The sequence below is a fragment of the Leucopleurus acutus genome, assembly GCF_964270905.1.
Source record: "Leucopleurus acutus genome assembly, chromosome: 3".
NCBI classification, from domain to species: domain Eukaryota; kingdom Metazoa; phylum Chordata; class Mammalia; order Artiodactyla; family Delphinidae; genus Leucopleurus; species Leucopleurus acutus.
Window position 1 is genome coordinate 132,369,097 of NC_139145.1, and position 18,955 is coordinate 132,388,051.

Genomic DNA, 18,955 nt, shown 5'->3' on the forward strand with positions numbered 1-18,955 from the left:
AGAGCTTGAGCAAGTCAGTCAACATATTGAGGCAAATGGGAGCCAGGTTTCTTACTGTCCAGAAAAGGAGTTACAAATATGGAAAGAGGGAAAGCTTGAATGAACCTGGATGGTGGTATATTGAAATGGAAAGGTTAGTGTGAACTCATGGTTTATGTGTGTGTATGGGTAGGTATATATATATATGTATTTTGCATACATATGCAAAAAAACATATATTCTAGCTTTGTCTACCAAGAGGGCCTGGGAGCAGTGATACCCAGGAGTAATGAGTGTATCTAGCACCCAGTTTTTAAATACCAGTCAGGGCTCTTTGGAAAAATGGCTGATCCCAGGGATGAACCAAACTCACGAGATGGGTCTGAAAGTATAGAATTGTTCAAAGAATAATGGTGGCTTGTCAGTCCATAGAGAAGCTAGCTCTGAGAGGCTCCCAATGGCTAAATGTGACAATTTGAGGAAATATGGATTTTATCTCACTGAATAGGAATCCACAAACCCATTTTGATATATATGAATAACAAAGAAGAGAAAGGTCTTCCTTACAGAAAAATGCCCATTAACAGAATACAGAAGGAGTGCAGGAACCAGAAAACCAGTGTCTGGCAACCATCAGAGTAATAATTCAGGCAAGAAAGTTAAGAGCAGAGAGCTAAAGTTGGATGAATAACAAGCTATTTATGTAGCCTCAAAGTGTCACCTCCACAAAATATTTAATATAAAGGTAGATATTAATTATAAAGGGAAAGAGTAACTTTACAGTGGCAAAGCCTTCTCAGATGATCCCAGTTTGTATCACCAGCAATGGGACAAACTGACCTTGTATACCTCCGGATAGGAGACACTGAAAAGAACACTGCCTGCACCATCATCTCTGAGATATTCCTGTCACAAATGCATACTCTGAATTGAATCATGAGGAATCACCAAATGCAAATTGAGGGACTTCTATAAAACAGTAAATTAAGGTCGTCAGGGTCAAGGAAGGCATAAGGAATGGTTCTGGATTGAATGGGACTCAAGAAACATAGCCAAGAGCAAAGCTGATCTTGGTTTGGATCCTTTTGCTATAAAGGATATAACTGGGCTGCTGGCAAAATCTGAATGGGGCTTTTGGGTGAATGGTATATATGGGAGCACTTTGTGGTGTTCTTAGGACTTTCTTGTCAGTATGAAATTATTTCAAAATAAATAAAAATAACAACCTTTGTTCAAAAACTTTTATTTACTATAAAGACAAAACACCAAAATAGGTACAAATACTATAAAAGTGGTTCAATGGGGTAAAAATTTTAATTAAAATATCTTGATATATTTAAAATAACAAAGGATACATTTAAGCCAAATTATCTTAACCCAGAGATTTTTTTGTAACATTTGCTTACACAGTAAGGTGCTAATAGAAGTTAGCCCTTAAGCCCTGGAAGTCTTAGGAATCATAGTCATACAGCAAATATAATTTCATTGTGAAAGTGAACTTTGGTAGAAGAAAAATCTATAGGACACCTGAGGTAGTAGAAACTGGAATAAACAGCAGTAGACGTTATTTACAACTTGAGTACCAAATAACATTAAGAACACAAAAATAATTACACATTACAATTTTCAGTCCAGCTTTGATCCAAAGAAAATAAGAATATTACATCACATTTGCATTGAAAACAAAACAAAAAACAAAACACCACAATTACCAGCAAGCTGAGGGAACTGCAAACAAACTCAAACAATGGATTTCTGACATCTAGAGGCAGTCTGAGTTTGAAATGTGGTGGGCATGGTGATCTACAAAGTAATACTGATTAGCTGAGGTTCCTCAGTTTATACAGTTTACATCTCTGTCAGACACAGTATTAATCTGACCAATGATCTTCCAGTACATAAAATGGCAAGAGTGCATCCTTTAAAGCTTGCACATGAGAGACTTGGAAACAATCTTATTAGAACTGTGAAAATTCTAAGTAGTCAAAAAAAAAAAAGAAAGAAAATACAACACATTTAGAGCTACCAAACTTCACATTTCTGTACTATGTTTAACTCTTCAAATATTGCCAATCTTCCAACCAAAGGAATGTAAAATTTCACTAAGAAACACATTCATATAAAAAAACTGCCTTTTAAAAATTATATGCAATATATCCCTGTAAACTTATCTTGTAACTTATTTTACTTCCAATTTGTGTTGTACATTTAAAATGTACTCTATATAGCTTATTTAGCTTATCCTGAGTCTTTGAGAATAACCAATTTTATTTAACTCTGCAACAATTCAACTGGCTTCTGAAGAGTTAAAACTTAACATCTCAAAAAGCTGTATTAAATACTTAATCAGTACTTAATTTAAAAGACTCACAGAAAAAAGGGTAAAAGAGCTGCCATTTTCCTTCAGGATTCCATGCATCTGAATTCAGTTTAGACAAAAACCATTAGATAACTGTGCAAAATCCAAGGAATTAGTGTGTAAATGAAATTGTTTCACTTATCTTTCTGAACACATTTTCCAAGTTCAAAGCAAATTTATTGTTTAGAAACACTCATTCGTAGTTGAGTAAGTTAATTTTTCTTTATCTATCTATCTATCAGCCAGGCCTACTGTAAAGAGATAATGCATGGTAGAAGGAAAACAGCAGTTAACGTTGTTATCAGTGGTGATGATGCATGATGGATAATTACATACAGAGTAAGACTTAAATGGTGTGAAGTTTCCTACAAAAGAAACCGATACATTAAAAAAATTCAAATACATTTCAAGGTCATCTTGATCTTGGTTGTGAGCTGCATCACAGAGAACAGTTGATTTTCACTTAATTTATATTTAACCTGCATAAGAAGAGCAGTGACTGACTCAATGAAGGTAGTACTTTATCATATTCCAATTTTAAAAACAAACAAAATTGCATCTATATTTTAAAAAACTCTTGCAATAGCAAGATATTTAATAAACTCTGGTTCACATCTAGTTCTTTTTTTTTTTTTTCTGGTTTGAAAAGATCACCTTTCCCTGAATATTAAACATAAATGAAGGTGAAATGAAAATATAGAACCATAATTTCCAAAAACGAAATGAATGGGCCAACAGTAAAATGCACAATGAACCACAATTGCCCAGGCATTTAAAAAGATAAAGGTCAATTGTGGGTCATAAAGAAGTTATCAACTTTTAAAAATATATTTATTTACTGCTACTTATAGCATATTCTGACCTAAAAGAGGCAGATACTGATTTTTATAGCCAGTGACCAAAAAAAAAAAAAAACAAAAAAACGAACTGCAGAACCCCCTGCTTGTGATCACAATATGAAATGGAAGAATAACTGAAACATTAAAACAGATCCTGAGCCCCTCAGCTGCTAATATTGCTGAAAAAGTGCTCCAAAAAATTATGCTTCTGTTAATTAATCATGCAAACTTCATTGCTTTCCTGTTTACCTAGGGCCAGTTCTTTGAAAGGCACAGTTTACAGTTTCTGCACAAATTGTGGACTTTTGCATACTAAGCTTAGGTACAAATCATGATTTGTCAATCACATACTTAGGTAAGGGTTCCCCACTGATCTTGTTCATAGCTGTTCAGTGGCATGAAGGCCAGCAGATTATCAATGTGGTTCCCCACAAAAGTTTTTTCTCTTGTTGAGCATCCTGTCTCCATTACAGTTTATTTGTATAATTGGCTACCATGTAGTACGGAAGACTGGATGCTTCAGTAGCTCTCTTGATGGAGGTCTGTCCTGAGGTTGAAGTTCTAAACAGCGAAGAGCCACATCTCGTAAACCAGGAGACAAATGTGAAGGGATTGATGGAGCAGTAGTTGCACTGGCAATCTGTAAGAGAAAACACTAGGGTTAAAGTCCTCCACAACTGGAGCTTCTGATACAGAAGTACACGTGCATGTATTTCATAACCTCTATATATGCATCCTATACATATAAGAATTAAAAGTGGGTAGACTTTTTGCTAACACGGTGTCTATGGAAAAACTCATGAATTTGACCAAATACATGCTGATCAGATGGAGCTACAGTTCTCTTTATTGTCTCAAATGAACAAGGCAAAGTGCATCACAATGATGAGGCAGGTGAAATAGTCACTCAAATCAATTCTGCCTTCCTCATACTCTCCAAAATGGTTTGTCCTCTTTCCTTCATTGCACATTTTCTGTTTTTTCAGCACAGAGAGCTATTCAGAGTAAGTAAGACTAAACCTGGTCAGTCAATTTAGTATATCAGAAACACAACTGCACTGATTTTTTATTTTCAGGTGACTGAGGAAGTTATATAAGCATGGGGAGACCTGGAGGAGATTACGGCAGGGGAGAGGCGCTGGGGATCAGCTCGGAGGACTAATACTACCCACTCTGCACAGACTGTGTGTTTTAAGTGCTTTACTCTCAGGCCCAGAGGTAATTCTGTTTATCCTCATAATATGATGTAATATAAATAATTCATCAAGGAGGTGCTATTATTACACCCATTTTAGAAACAAGAAAACGGACAGTAGACAGAATAAGTCACATGGCTGTTAAAGGATGGAACCAGGGTTTGGGCCCAGGTCTGTATAACTACAAAGCCCAAGCTTTTAAATGAGCACATGTGCAACTCAAATGCTAAAAATCTCAAACATTACATTATTCTCTGGTGGAAGTGGAGAGAATGGATTTGGAAGTTGTCAGAAAGGTAGAACAGCCTTGGCCTCTGACTTAGGTGTGAATTTTTTAAATACAGGAAATAACAGATTAAAAAATTTGTGACAGTACAATACATAAAGAGCTTCAAGTATTTTAATTTAAAAGTTTGGTGTGCGTGTGTGTGTGTATATATATATATACACACACACACACATTATATATATATATATATATATATATATATATATATGTACATATTTCACCCAGGAGCAATGATTCAGTATTTGCTAATTCAGTGTTCTCAGTGACTTGATAGAGCATGATTACCGTGAATAATGAGAACTGACTGTTCATGCTGCCAACATTCACCACACCATATCAATTCCTGGAGATATATACACATACATTTATTTCAAAGAAGATATGCCTTCACATTAGATTGATAGGGAAGGAGAACCCATGAAAATTTGCCTTCTGCCAATTTTAGCAGAAAGAAGTAATTTTTATCTCATGATTACCTTAAATATCAAAGCAAGATGATTGGAGTGTTTTTCTGCATTCCAAGGTGGTTTAGCACAAGCCATTTCTATAATAGCACAGCCAACACTCCATACATCACAGCTCCTACCATACTGCTGACCTCTTAGGACCTAAAATAAAGCAGAGAGTTAATTTGGAAATATGACTCATTAGAAAAAGAGAAAGCCATTCTGTAGTTATGGATTCTGGTTTTTTTACTTCAGAGCAAAACAATGTACAAAGAACAATTCCACAGACTACCTGATGTCTCATTTATTTCATTAACACGCTCAATCTCCTATGTGGGACAAAAATATTTTGGAGAATTGTGAGGTTCTGAAGGAGAGGCATATCATAGAATTTCAAAGCCGCCTCAGTACGCGCAGTAAACTACAGAGCAAGAGGACAACCAATTATCACTACATATGAATGTGAAGAGTTCTGAACATAACAGAAGAGGCCGAGTTCAGAATAGCAATTATGCACCTTGGGTTTACTAGAAAACAACTACTATAAATTACCGAATAATTCTTTGTTAGAAACAGGTTTTAATAGATTTGCTTAAAGGCTATGGAAAGGCAGGGATTAAGGGTCTGAAATCAAGGCTATCATTAAGACCTTAGTTTTAGGGCCGTGGACTTCTAATTAGTAGTCACACAGTGGATAACACTGCAAAATTATTTGGTGTAATGCTGTCACACAGAACTCCAAAATATTTTTTTTTCATCACACTCAAAGCTGCTTCTCACCTCAGGTGCCATAAATGCAATTGTCCCCAATAATTGTCCCTGAAACTCTCCTGCACCAGTTCCTTTTGATGCCAACCTGGCTGCAGCTCCAAAATCAGCAATTCTCAGTCTCTGACCTGTGCTGTCAATTAGCAAATTGGCACCTGTCAACAAAAACAGCAAATGACCTTATATGTTAAAAACAAAAGAACAGATTAAAAACTCAGTAAAATACTACTAATGAAATAGGATAATGACAAAAGAAAGAAACTAGATTGTGTGTCAGAGAAATCTACTCTTCCTCTCAATTCACTTCATTAGTAAAGGCACATAGGTCTCTGCCTATGTGTAAAAAAAATCCAAAGCCTCAGAGGGAAAATCAGACAAAGCATCAAGGCATAAGGAACAAAAGCAGAGATTTCATAAAACTTTTAAATAGTGTTAAACCTTTAATATAATGATTCTTAGCAAAATCTTTACTCAAAGTTCCAATTTTAGTGTAGTTTACACTTTGAGACAAAGCTCTGTTGAAACATACTGACCTAGCCCAATTCAGACTTTATACTGTAATTTCATAATTATAGCTTAAAAAAAATTAATGTTATAAAATTACTTGAATGTGTTATATCAAATCCTAAAGGCATTCATGTCAGAAAACCAAAGTTGCTCTCTTTTTTTGGCCACGCAGCTTGCAGGATCTTAGTTCTCTGACCAGGGATCGAACCTGCACCCCGGCAGTGAAAGCACGGAGTCCTAACCTACACTACCAGGGAATTCCCCGAAGTTGCTCTTTAATAAACTGCAAAAGATTAGAGAGGATTTTTCTTAAAAGGAGTTTACAGTATCCCAGTTATTTTAAATAAAGCCAGGAATAGGAACCTTTGGGGAGGCAGTAAGTACATCATGAGACCAAGACAGGGGAATCAGAGACCTGGATTCGGTACTTGGTTTGCCATCAATTAGCAGTAAGACTGTGGAAAAAGTCTCAGCCTAAGGAAGGCAGAATATATTACCCTGAAAAGTTCCTTTCACTTCTGATAATTCTAGTGATCTGAGTTACTCAGGAGAAACAATCTCATAGTTGATTTCAAGTTAGAAACTATCAACAAAGGTCTAAGTTTTAAAATTACATTTGTTTTCTGCTTATTGATAATAAGAAGATAATAATTAAAAGAATTCCTACCTTTGACATCTCTGTGAATGATCTGGTTTTCATGGAGATATGAAAGGCCACGAAGTAATTGTTCAGTATAGTTAATAACTACTGATTCCTTGAAGGCTCCATATTTACTGAGCAAATGAGCCACAGATCCCCCTAAACATGTAATAATAATAATTTGTCATAAACTTAAGCCAAAATTAAAATTGTTCATTACACTTTGGTTACATAAGCTTGCACTGCATGAGCTCACATTCACATTTGAAATATTAAATTTATCATCTGCTTCAGAAGTGAAACTGGTTTAAAAACTAACACATTCCAGTAATCTTAAAACCTATCAATTAGGAGACATTTTCATGGAACCCTCATTAACTGGTTTTCTGGAAGGTCAAGATTTCAGAAAGCTTTAAAAGTTAACAATTTTGGATGGAACTATTCCTCTTATGTACAATTCACCTCTCTGTCTTTTTGACCAAGATATACAAAATCTCTTTCTTAATGATGTAAGTAAACAGTGGTAACATGTTATTTAACAGAAGGTAAAAAGAATGGGAGGAGCCAGAAGACCCAGAGTTAGGCTTCATATCCTACTGTTTACCAGCTCTGACCTAGGACAAGTCACACACTCAATAAGCCTCATCTAAAATTGTTTATAATAGTCAACCATCAACCCAGGTAACAACCAACATCAGAGAATGTACTAAAGAACTGATTTGTAAATAGAAATACACTCTTCAAACACAAAAAAATAAGAAACCAAGTGCTTGTGTATTCATTACGTCCCAAGTCATTTATTTTACTGTATATACGGTATAATACAAAATAAAACTCAGTCTCTAATTGTTCAAGTAGATGACAAGGTTCAACTTTACGCTTCAGTGCTAGTTTACCTGTTAGTTTTTAAAGCTATATCTTAACTAATTTTATTTTTATATTGTTATGTTAAAATATTTCCTAAATCTGTCCTATTAATGATGGCCAACTGGACAAATATGGATCTTACCATGGCAGGTTTAAAAAAATTATTCCTATAAAACAATGGTACACAATCATTTTAAAAGACACACTGAAAAAGTTTACAAGTTAGAGGTAATGAATATTTTATTTATATTTAAATGAAAGACAAACTATTTACAGTTCATACTACTATGTTGAGGCAATTTACTTTTAGGAATCTGAACTATTTAATAAAAATAAGTGTTCATTAAACGGTTTTTCCTAAATTTAATATCAAGCAAAAGTTAAATCTATGTATCACTATTTGTAATTTAAAACATGAACATACCTGCCATCCATTCAATGAAGAGATTATAATTGCTCTTCTCACATGTGGCTCCCAACATCCTAATGATGTTTGGATGATTCAGATGGCTCATCATTCTTATCTCCTCCCTTAATGCTTCTACTACTTCTTCTTGCTCAGAAGATGTATTTCTGACATACGTCACCTATTTCAGTAAACATGTTTACAAAGTTTTGAATTCTGATGAGTTTCTATTTATAATATTCACTAACAATCTAATCTAAAATGGACAAACCCAAATTAACTTATACATCAATAGTAGAAGGCATTTATGCTCATGGATGCAATGTAGATACTTTATAAAAAAAACCAAATCAAACTCTTTTAAATAATAAGAATCTAACAAGCAGCAGTAAAATATCAGGAGATGAAAGAAGACTGAGACATAACCAATCTTTCGAAACTGTCTGAAGGCAGACTAAAAAAATGAGAAAAGCCCAATCATAAGAACCAACATGACTTAAACATGAAAACTTTACTATGGCCTCACCATGAGGCTTGTGGGATCTTAGTTCCCCGACCAGGGACTGAACCCCGGGCCCCGGCGGTGAGAGCGCCGAGTCCTAACCACTGGACCACAGGGGAGTTCCCAACTATTGTCATATCTTGATAAGCATGCTCATTATAAAAAGTAAACCACAGAAATCCCAAGATGACATTGCACCAGTAACTTTGCTGAAGGGAGTATAAAACCATACCTCTAATAAATATAAAAAAGTGCAAACAAAAACTGCAACCTTTATAGGGCCCATCCTGATGTTTCATCTTGATGAACCATGACAATAATCACGCTTCAACTTTCAAATAGAACTCAGGATACCTTTGGTGCTGTGGCAACATCTACTTTAAAATTTAGGTTTCTCAGGACTTCCCTGGTGGTCCAGTCGTAAGGAATCTGCCTTCCAATGCAGGGGACGTGGGTTTGATCCGTGGTCGGGGAACTAAGCCCTCACGCCACAACTACTGAGCCCGCATGCCTCAACGAGAGAGGCTGCGTGCCACAACTAGAGACAGAAAACCTGCAAGCCACAACTAGAGAGAGGCCCACGTGCCGCAATGAAGATCCCGCATGCCGCAACTAAGAACCAACGCAGCAAAAAAAATAATAATAAATAAATAAATACTTTAAAAAAAGAAATTTAGGTTTCTGAAAACTTTAAAAACTAAAATATATACATATGGGGATACATCCTTTATTTGCTCATTTTTCACTTTTATAATTGTAATCATTTATATGCTCACTAGATATTTACCTGTTTAACAGCCATTAAAGTTCCAGTTCCCACATCTTGAGCCTGATAACAAGAAGAAAATGCTCCAAGGCCTATCTGCTGACCTTTCAGCCATTCAGTGTCTTCTCTATAAGGTTGTTTTGCTTTGGTATGTCCTGGTAGAGTCTCTGGTGTCTGCATATTAAATGAGAGCAATCCTTTTACTGTTAAGTTAAAAGAGTAAGAGTTTGTGAAATCAGCCTGGCAAAATATTACTCTTGTTTAGTCTGGCTTCCCCAAATCGCCTATAAACTTGATCTCTGAGTGGACAGTGTTGGTGACCAATGTCAAACGCATGTGATCACCACTGTAGAATCAACCAGAAGGGCCTCTGAAATAGGCAATGAGTATTTCTGTTCAAATAATGATACAAAAATTGTTGTATAATTAATTCTATGTGAAAACTCTGCTTCTAACAGTTAACTCATGTTAAAAGCTGTATTTCTGAATTAGTTTTATTTTAGCACGGCCTGAGGAAACTCTCTAACCTCTTCAAGACTATACTTACATCTTGTTGAATGATGATGATGTCTTCTCCATTTTCAACCTGTAGTTGAGGAACTAGGGGGAGGGCATCCTGAGATGCTGACATTGCCATGGCAATCGCTAAAGCTTCTTCTTCTTCAGCTTCCATTTTTTCTTTGCACTTCTGATTATGATTCATATCATCTTTGTAGGTATCATCATTTTCATCCTTTTCAGGAGACAGCACAGCAACTTCTGACTTAAAAGTTACTGTTGTGTCACTTGAAGGCATAGATGCTTCAAGAAGGTCCTCAATACTGGAGTTGAGCTCTGTATTGACATCTAATCTGCATTTCTCCTCTACTGGGGTGAACACTGTCTCGTCACTAGGTATAACAGCATTACTGCTATTGCTGCTGCTGCCAAAGCCGTCATCACGTTTGGAACTACTGTTCAAATCAAGTGTCAAGCTATTTTTTAAGGCATCTCCCTGTTTACTTGTATTACTTGGGGTAGGTCGAGATGGCTTTGGCCTGTGTATATTACTGGAGGGCAGGGGTCTTGACTGAGTAAAGATTGGGGAAAGTTTATCTGAGTCTTTGTTTTCAGAACAGTTTCTCTGGAACTGTAGAGAAAACTTGCGCTGTGTTTGAGGAGATGCAGAAGGTATTTTGCAGGGAACAAACCCCTGAGGTCTGTGCTTAGAGACATCTGTTACGGTGCCAGGTGGTACAGATGGGGCAGATGAAGAAGGGCTTGACAAGGCTGGGAGCATTAGTTGGGAATGATGAGATAAAGGAGAGGAGTTCAAACACTGACTGTGGGGTCTGCCTTTTGTTTGAACCATTGGCTTTGGCTGCTCCATTGTTGTTGAACTAGGAAGTCCTACTGAAATGCTGGCCAGTCGGTCAGAAATGTCCTCTGAACTGGCACTCAATTTTGTAGCACAAAATCCTTTTCCAGTTTTCTCTAAATGGTCTGTGCGCTCAAAGGAACTGTTCTCTGTGGCTTCTGGACAGCTGTTAGGGACTGATGCCTTCAAAAAGCTGTCATGTCGACCATCCAAAGTGTCTTCTATGCCCAGCTGGATGGCCTCAGCAATTTCCACCTCATCTGCAATAGCCATCAAACGACGACGCATCCTGGTAAAATGAGTAGAACTGGAAACATTCAGCATTTCTAACAGTTTTGAAAATACATGGGGTACTGCAGTAACCATTCTTGCAGAACTCAAATATATCCTTCTGGAGAGTTTACCAACCATTGAGTGGGAATTATCAATGGACTGCAAAGCAAAGGTTAAGAGGGACAGCAGCTTCTTATACCTGAAAGAAAAAACACATTCAATTATGAAACAAATTAAAATTACTGCAAAATATATACAAATAAAATGGTACTAATTCACAACTTTTACATTTAAAAAAATCAGTATAAAGGATCTAAAAATTTTTAATTAAATAGCCTAGACTTCAGGTGTTCGCCAATCAAATATTAAGGTATCAGTAACCTACATGTGTGCTGTAATTTGAGTCTTTAAGGGCGGTGGGATGGGGTAGGTAAAAGGAGGAGAGAAATGTATTTTCAGAAGAAAAATTACCTGACTTCAACAGGCTCAGCTTGTGAAACATCAGTACTGACAGTATGAGGGTAAAATTCAGCAGGAAATTCCAACAGCAGTCTATCTATGAGACAAAGGCGGCCCAGGAGTTCTTGCCAGTTGTTTGATTCAGTTTGGTTTCCAAGAATACAATTTAAGACATAATCAACACCACCAATACCAATGGATCCTACAGAAAGGAAAGTAAAAATAAATGAAAAACAGTGATATTAAAATCTAAAACAAAACATGATCAAATGGTTTAAGGTTAACAAAAATACTTGAATTATATTAATTTTAAGACTCTCCCTTTTAGATTAATTCCTATTTCTAATGTTAGCTGAGTCAATTTACAAAATTATTTCAAAATCCTGTAACTGCCCTATTAGAGATTATGAGATTAGACCGTCTAAGGAAATGATAAAACATACTATATTAATTTTAAGTAAAAAGTTATTACCAGCTTTAAGTATTTCTCTGCCAACGGCCAACTCTCCTGCTTGGCCTTTGCACAATTCCAATAGCGTTGATATAGACAGCTGACTTGTGCGACTAAAAATGAAAGGAAAGCAACATCAGATTTTAATCTTGGATAAAATACATATTAAAAGGAGAGTAGTAATGTAATGCCTTGTGAAAAGGTGGGAAAAAATGTTTTTAGGAGTGTTTGCTTCTCAACCACTAAAACTGCATTAATGATGTCACTATAAGTAATAATATTTATTATTAGGTCTAATTCCATAAATGTTACCTTATCTTCTGTGTTAAGCACAGAATCTTCACTACTGGCTCTTATAAACAGCAAGTATTAAATATGAAACCAGATAAAAGGCTTATTTTCATTATCATATCTTGTTAAAGTAAGAAAGAAAAGACTCAGACATTTTGATTTCTGAATTTTCATTAAGTTCTCTTGAATTAAAAACAAAGTCTTCCCATCCAAAACCTTTATATTCTCTTTATATAGCCAGAATGACTTCTAAATATCATAAAATCTCTTTACCATATTTCTTATGATGTTCAGTCATTCAAGTGACCAAGTAAACAACCTAACTTTAGAATTTCAGAAAGTGGACAACAAAACAAATGCCATAAAAGCATTGAAATTCTTAGGGGAAAAAACCCTATTATAATATTAAAGAAATGAAATGATTTTTCTATGCATTTTTCAAATTACTTGTTAATTTTTTTCAGATATTTATAGTATTCTCTCTAAGCAACAAGAAAACCTCTAATACTTACAATCTGTAGGCTTGTGTAGAGAAACAATGGAGACAAAAGACAGACTTTATGAGATGAGAAACAAGTCAAAGTTAAGTGCTTAATTTCTGAGATCCCCTACAGACTACATCATGTGACTTAGGGAGGAAGACAAAATTGGACTAGAAGAGCTCCAAAAGGAGGTAATGGCAGAGGCAAACCAAGGGAGAGTCAGTGCTTCTTACCACCTGAGATCTGCTGGGACACGAAGAGATGAGAACTGCCAAAAAAGTGTTTACTGTGGCTATGCTCATTATATGAACAGTGGTCTTTTCCTCCCACTTTATGGAAAGGGAAAAAATAAGAGAGAGAGAGAGAACCAGCGGTCTAATAAAAGCATAGCTTGTGCTCATTTTCCCTATCACCATACCCTCATTTCTCTACCTCCAGTTAGGGCTGTTCTCGTTCCTTGCTGATTTTTAAGGATATTGCAGGGATATATGGAATTGTTGTTGTTGTTATCTGACAAAACTATCACAGAGTAAAATTCCATCACAAAGAAAATAATGGAATGGGGTTTTTGTTTTTTTGGTCCTGATAGTGCAAAGCATGTATAATGATTTTATTGGTTCCTATCCTGTGTAACTCATTCTCTAAAATGAGATAATATCTCATATATCACCTGCTGTTCTTATCAACTGGACTTCAGTTTTAAGAATATTACTTTAAAATAAAAGAGAATCAATCACCATACAATAATGTGGAGGTCCACGCAGTTTGTTAGCCTGGTTTTTACTTGCCATTAGTTCTTCCTAGTCCTTAAGAGCTTTAAATGTTACATGTTAATTTCAAATCTCACATTATAAAACAGTATTCCAAGCCTCATTTAGTAAGTATGTATCAAATACTCACTAGGTTTGAGGCTCTGTGCTAGGCTTTCAGGACAAGGCGGTTTGAAGCAGTTCATTTATAGGGCCTTACCTATTGACGTCTGCACACTTGACTAGGATGGTGTCTACAACTGGCCGGAGAAGTCTCTGCAGTTTGATTCTTTCTGCCAAACTATGGCAAGGAGTATATACTAGCATGGCTCTCAACGTTTTCTGGAGGAAAAAAACTGAAGGTCAGTTTAACTACATTTAAAAAGCATCAGAGACAATGGCCTAATCTGAGACAATTTGAGAAATAAAATAATGACAGGAACAGATTATAACCCATAAATAAAATAAGAATCCATGAGTTGATACTGATACACATAAAAAACTGGATAAATAAATAGATAAGGTAGAAAGGAACTCTCAACTATTTCTGTAATTTTTAAAAGTCTGAATTAATTTCAGAATAAAAAGTTATTTTAAAAAGAAAATGAGGAAAGGAGCCAACTTGAAAGAGCTCCCAATGGCTAAAGACGGAATAACTTGGGCACAAAGTAAATGATGATAGTACTGAATTATAGCCCATAGAATAAAATAAATACCCACGAGTCTATGGTGATAGAAATAAAAAAACTGAATAAATACATAAATGGGAGAGAAGAGACAGCTCTTCGTTATAGACAAATTCCAATTAACTAATAAAGGAGGAATATGGGAAATAGAAGATCACCATTAGAACACCACAGTAGTCATTGCTGTAGGCAAGATCCACTGACAAATGCTAAAATCTGTGAATAGAAACAGGATATTTGCATAGTCTCAAAGTATCTCCCCCAAGACATTTATTAATAGTAATTTTACAGTACCCAGTAGACAGCACCTTAAGCAAGTGATGAAGGATGGCATCACCAATAATAAGACACACTGACATGATATACCCCCTGATAACAATGCACTGAGAAGGGCACATCACCTCTGGTGTTCTTGCGAAAAATGCATAATGTAATCATGAGAAAATACCAGATAAACCCAAATTGAGGAACATTCTTCAAAATAACTGGCCAATACACTTCAAAAGTGTCAAGGTCTACAAAAGACAAGTAAAGACTGAGGGATTGTCACAGATGGGAAAATTAGGAGGGCATGATAACTAAGTGCAATGTGAGATTCTGGATTGGATCCTAAAAGAGGAAAAAGACATTAATGGAAAAATGGGTGAAATATGAATAAAGTCTGTAGTTTAGCTGAAAAGGACACTGTTGGGACAGTTTGGGGATATCTGAATATGGACTTTATAGTCCATAATGCTAATATAGTCCATTAATGCTAAATTTTCAGAGTTTGCTGATTGCATGGTGATTATACAGAAGAATGTTATTTATTCTTAAGAGATACATGCTAAAGTATTTGAAGTGAAATGTCATGATGCCTGCACATAACTTTCAAATTGTTCAGCAAAAAATTATATATGGGGAGGGAGGGGAAGGGAAAACAAAGAAGGGCAAGAGGGAGGGGAGAAAGGGAAGGGAGAGCTCTAAGGGCAGGAACCATGTCTGCCCTCACTGTGCCTGGCACACTAAATAACTGTAGAGGAATCAGAATACAGTATCATTCAGAGTCCCTGCACTCTAGGAGCTCATGAACACATTGGGAAACCATGTGAAGTGATAATAAACAACCAGATAGTAAGGCATTATACTGAACAGTCAAATATGTCTGAAGGTTTGTGTTGGAAAACAGTAAGAAGAAAGAGGTAAAAAGTTGAGCCAAGAACACTGGTCTTTATATTATGCTGGTCTTTATTCTACAGTATGCTGGTCTTTATTCTATAGTATTCTATAGTATGTTGGTCCCTCAAGATGCTACATTAAAAAAAAGACCATGGTTAAGATAAATTTGGGAAATAATGCATCTTATGCCATGATGAGATTCCCAATGTATGTTAACTTATGAAGGTTCCTAGAAGACTTTCAGTGAACAGACCCATTTAACCTCATGTAATTTAGTATTCACCAATTTTAACTGAACACAGAACTCTTTTCTTCAGGGAAGAAAGGGAAGGAGCTTTTCATAATCCAGCCAAACTTCCACAGAATATGCCTTAGGAAATGCTGTTGAAGAAACAGAAACCTCTATAGGTTTCTGAGCTGGGGAATAAAGTGGCATTTAAGGAATAATGATGACTATTATATTCAATGTTCTCACAATGTACTAGACATTACAGTTAGAGGTATCTACACAATCTTATTTCAAACCTAAGAGGTACATATTTTCATTATTTTATAGGTGAAAAAGATGAAGTTTACGAGTCCTAAAAAGTTACACTGCTAGCAAACTGGAGAACCAGAATTCGAATCAAAGTCCCTCTGATTTTGACCATATATCCAGATTGCCTAGGCTAGGCCCAGTTTAGCAGATTATCCAAGTATCCCAGTTGGGATGATAAATTATGAGGTCACTCAATTTTGACTCCAAACTAATGTTCATAAACACTATACTATACTACCTTTCAAAAAGAAGATTTGCTAGGCATAGTTGTTATAGGATGGATTAGAAAAAGATTAAGAGTGGAAGCAGAGAAATGAAATGAGTTTTAAAAACAGACCAGGGACTTCCCTGGTGGCACAGTGGTTAAGAATCCTCCTGCCAATGCAGGGGACACAGGTTTGATTCCTGGTCTGGGAAGATCCCACATGCCGTGGAACAACTAATCCTGTGTGCCACAATTACTGACTCTATGCTGTAGAGCCCGCGAACCACAACTACTGAGCCTGCATGCTGCAACTACTGAAGCCTGCACGCCTAAAGCCCATGCTCTGCAACAAGAAGCCCGCACACTGCAACTAGAGAGAGTGTGTGTAGCAACGAAGATCCAACGCAGCCAAAAACAAATAAATAAATTTTAAAAATGAAGTGGAAGAATTAAAAAAAAAAACCAGACCAGAGGGCTTCCCTGGTGGTGCAGTGGTTGAGAATCTGCCTGCTAATGCAGGGGACACGGGTTTGAGCCTTGGTCTGGGAGGATCCCACATGCCGCGGAGCAACTAGGCCTGTGAGCCACAACTACTGAGCCTGTGCTCCACAACAAGAGAGGCCACGATAGGGAGAGGCCCGCGCACTGCGATGAAGAGTGGCCCCCGCTTGCCACAACTAGAGAAAGCCCTCACACAGAAACGAAGACCCAACGCAGCAAAAATAAATTAATTAATAAACTCCTACCCCCAAAATAAAAAATAAAAATAAAAACAGACAAGATAAGAATTATTCTAAAGCAGTGGTCCTAAGAAGAACTACAATCCTGCAGCCTGTGGAACAAAAACCACATTCACAGAAAGATAGACAAGATGAAAAGGCAGAGAGGGCTATGTACCAGATGAAGGAACAAGATAAAACCCCAGAAAAACAACTAAATGAAGTGGAGATAGGCAACCTTCCAGAAAAAGAATTCAGAATAATGACAGTGAAGATGATCCAGAACCTCAGCAAAAGAATGGAGGCAAAGATCGAGAAGATGCAAGAAATGTTTAACAAAGACCTAGAAGAATTAAAGAACAAACAGAGATGAACAATACAATAACTGAAATGAAAAATACACTAGAAGGAATCAGTAGCATGATAAATGAGGCAGAAGAACGGATAAGTGATCTGGAAGGCAGAATGGTGGAATTCACTGCTTCGGAACAGTATAAAGAAAAAAGAAAGAAATGAAGACAGCCTAAGAGACCTCTGGGACAATATTAAACGTAACAACATTCGCATTATAGGGGTCCCAGAAGGAGAAGAGAGAGAGAAAGGACCCGAGAAAATATGTGAAGAGATTATAGTCGAAAACTTCCCTAATATGGGAAAGGAAATAGCCACCCAAGTCCAGGAAGCGCAGAGAGTCCCATACAGGATAAACCCAAGGAGAAACACACCGAGACACACAGTAATCAAATTGGCAAAAATTAAAGACAAAGAAAAATTACTGAAAGCAGCAAGGGAAAAACAACAAATAACATACAAGGGAACTCCCATAAAATTAACAGCTGATTTCTCAGCAGAAACTCTATAAGCCAGAAGGGAGTGGTATGACATATTTAAAGTGATGAAAGGGAAGAACCTACAACCAAGATTACTCTACCCGGCAATATTCGATGGAGAAATCAAAAGCTTTACAGACAAGCAAAAGCTAAGAGAATTCGGCACCACCAAACCAGCTTTACAACAAATGCTAAAGGAACTTCTCTAAGTGGGAGACACAAGAGAAGAAAAGGACCTACAAAAACAAGCCCAAAACAATTAAGAAAATGGTCATAGGTACACATCGATAATTACCTTAAACGTGAATGAATTAAATGCTCCAACCAAAAGACACAGGCTCGCTGAATGGATACAAAAAACAAGACCCATATATATGCTGTCTACAAGAGACCCACTTCAGACCTAGGGACACATACAGACTGAAAGTAAGGGGATGGAAAGAGATATTCCATGCAAATGGAAATCAAAAGAAAGCTGAAGTAGCAATACTCGTATGAGATAAAGTAGACTTTAAAATAAAGAATGTTACAAGAGACAAGGAAGGACTACATAATGATCAAGGGATCAATCCAAGAAGATGTAACAATTATAAATATATATGCTCCCAACATAGGAGTACCTCAATACATAAGGCAACTGCTAACTGCTATAAAAGAGGAAATCAACAGTAACACAGTAATAGTAGGGGACTTTAACACCTCACTTACACCAAAGGACAGATCATCCAAACAGAAAATTCCTAAGGAAACACAAGCTTTAAATGACACAATAGACCAGACAGATTTAATTGATATTTATAGGACATTCCATCTCAGAACAGCAGATTACACTTTCTTCTCAAGTGCACACAGAACATTCTCCAGGATAGATCACAAATCAGCCTCAGTAAATTTAAGAAAACTGAAATCATATCAAGCATATTTTCTGAACACAACACTATGAGATTAGAAATCAATTACAGGGGAAAAAACCGTAAAAAACACAAACACGTGGAGGCTAAATAATACGTTACTAAATAACCAAGAGATCACTGAAGAAATCAAAGAGGAAATCAAAAAATACCTAGAGACAAATGACAATGAAAACATGACGATCCAAAACTTATGGGATGCAGCGAAAGCTGTTCTAAGAGGAAAGTTTATAGCAATACCAGCCTACCTCAAGAAACAAGAAAAATCTCAAATAAACAATC

General features: G+C 36.4%; 1 protein-coding gene across 1 annotated transcript in view; it reads right to left on the minus strand.

The window, feature by feature from the left end:
* Nucleotides 1-1,216: 1,216 nt before the first annotated feature.
* Nucleotides 1,217-18,955, minus strand: part of MAP3K1 (mitogen-activated protein kinase kinase kinase 1) — an 81,721-nt gene continuing 63,982 nt past the window's right edge. The window contains exons 11-20 of the mRNA XM_082836792.1: nucleotides 13,847-13,968; nucleotides 12,126-12,217; nucleotides 11,666-11,855; nucleotides 10,112-11,393; nucleotides 9,586-9,738; nucleotides 8,315-8,477; nucleotides 7,051-7,182; nucleotides 5,889-6,031; nucleotides 5,139-5,270; nucleotides 1,217-3,817 (exon numbers count right to left, since the gene is read on the minus strand). Of these exons, the coding sequence (XP_082692918.1) occupies nucleotides 3,668-3,817; nucleotides 5,139-5,270; nucleotides 5,889-6,031; nucleotides 7,051-7,182; nucleotides 8,315-8,477; nucleotides 9,586-9,738; nucleotides 10,112-11,393; nucleotides 11,666-11,855; nucleotides 12,126-12,217; nucleotides 13,847-13,968 (2,559 nt within the window). The 3' untranslated portion in view covers nucleotides 1,217-3,667. The remainder of the gene's footprint in view (nucleotides 3,818-5,138; nucleotides 5,271-5,888; nucleotides 6,032-7,050; nucleotides 7,183-8,314; nucleotides 8,478-9,585; nucleotides 9,739-10,111; nucleotides 11,394-11,665; nucleotides 11,856-12,125; nucleotides 12,218-13,846; nucleotides 13,969-18,955) is intronic.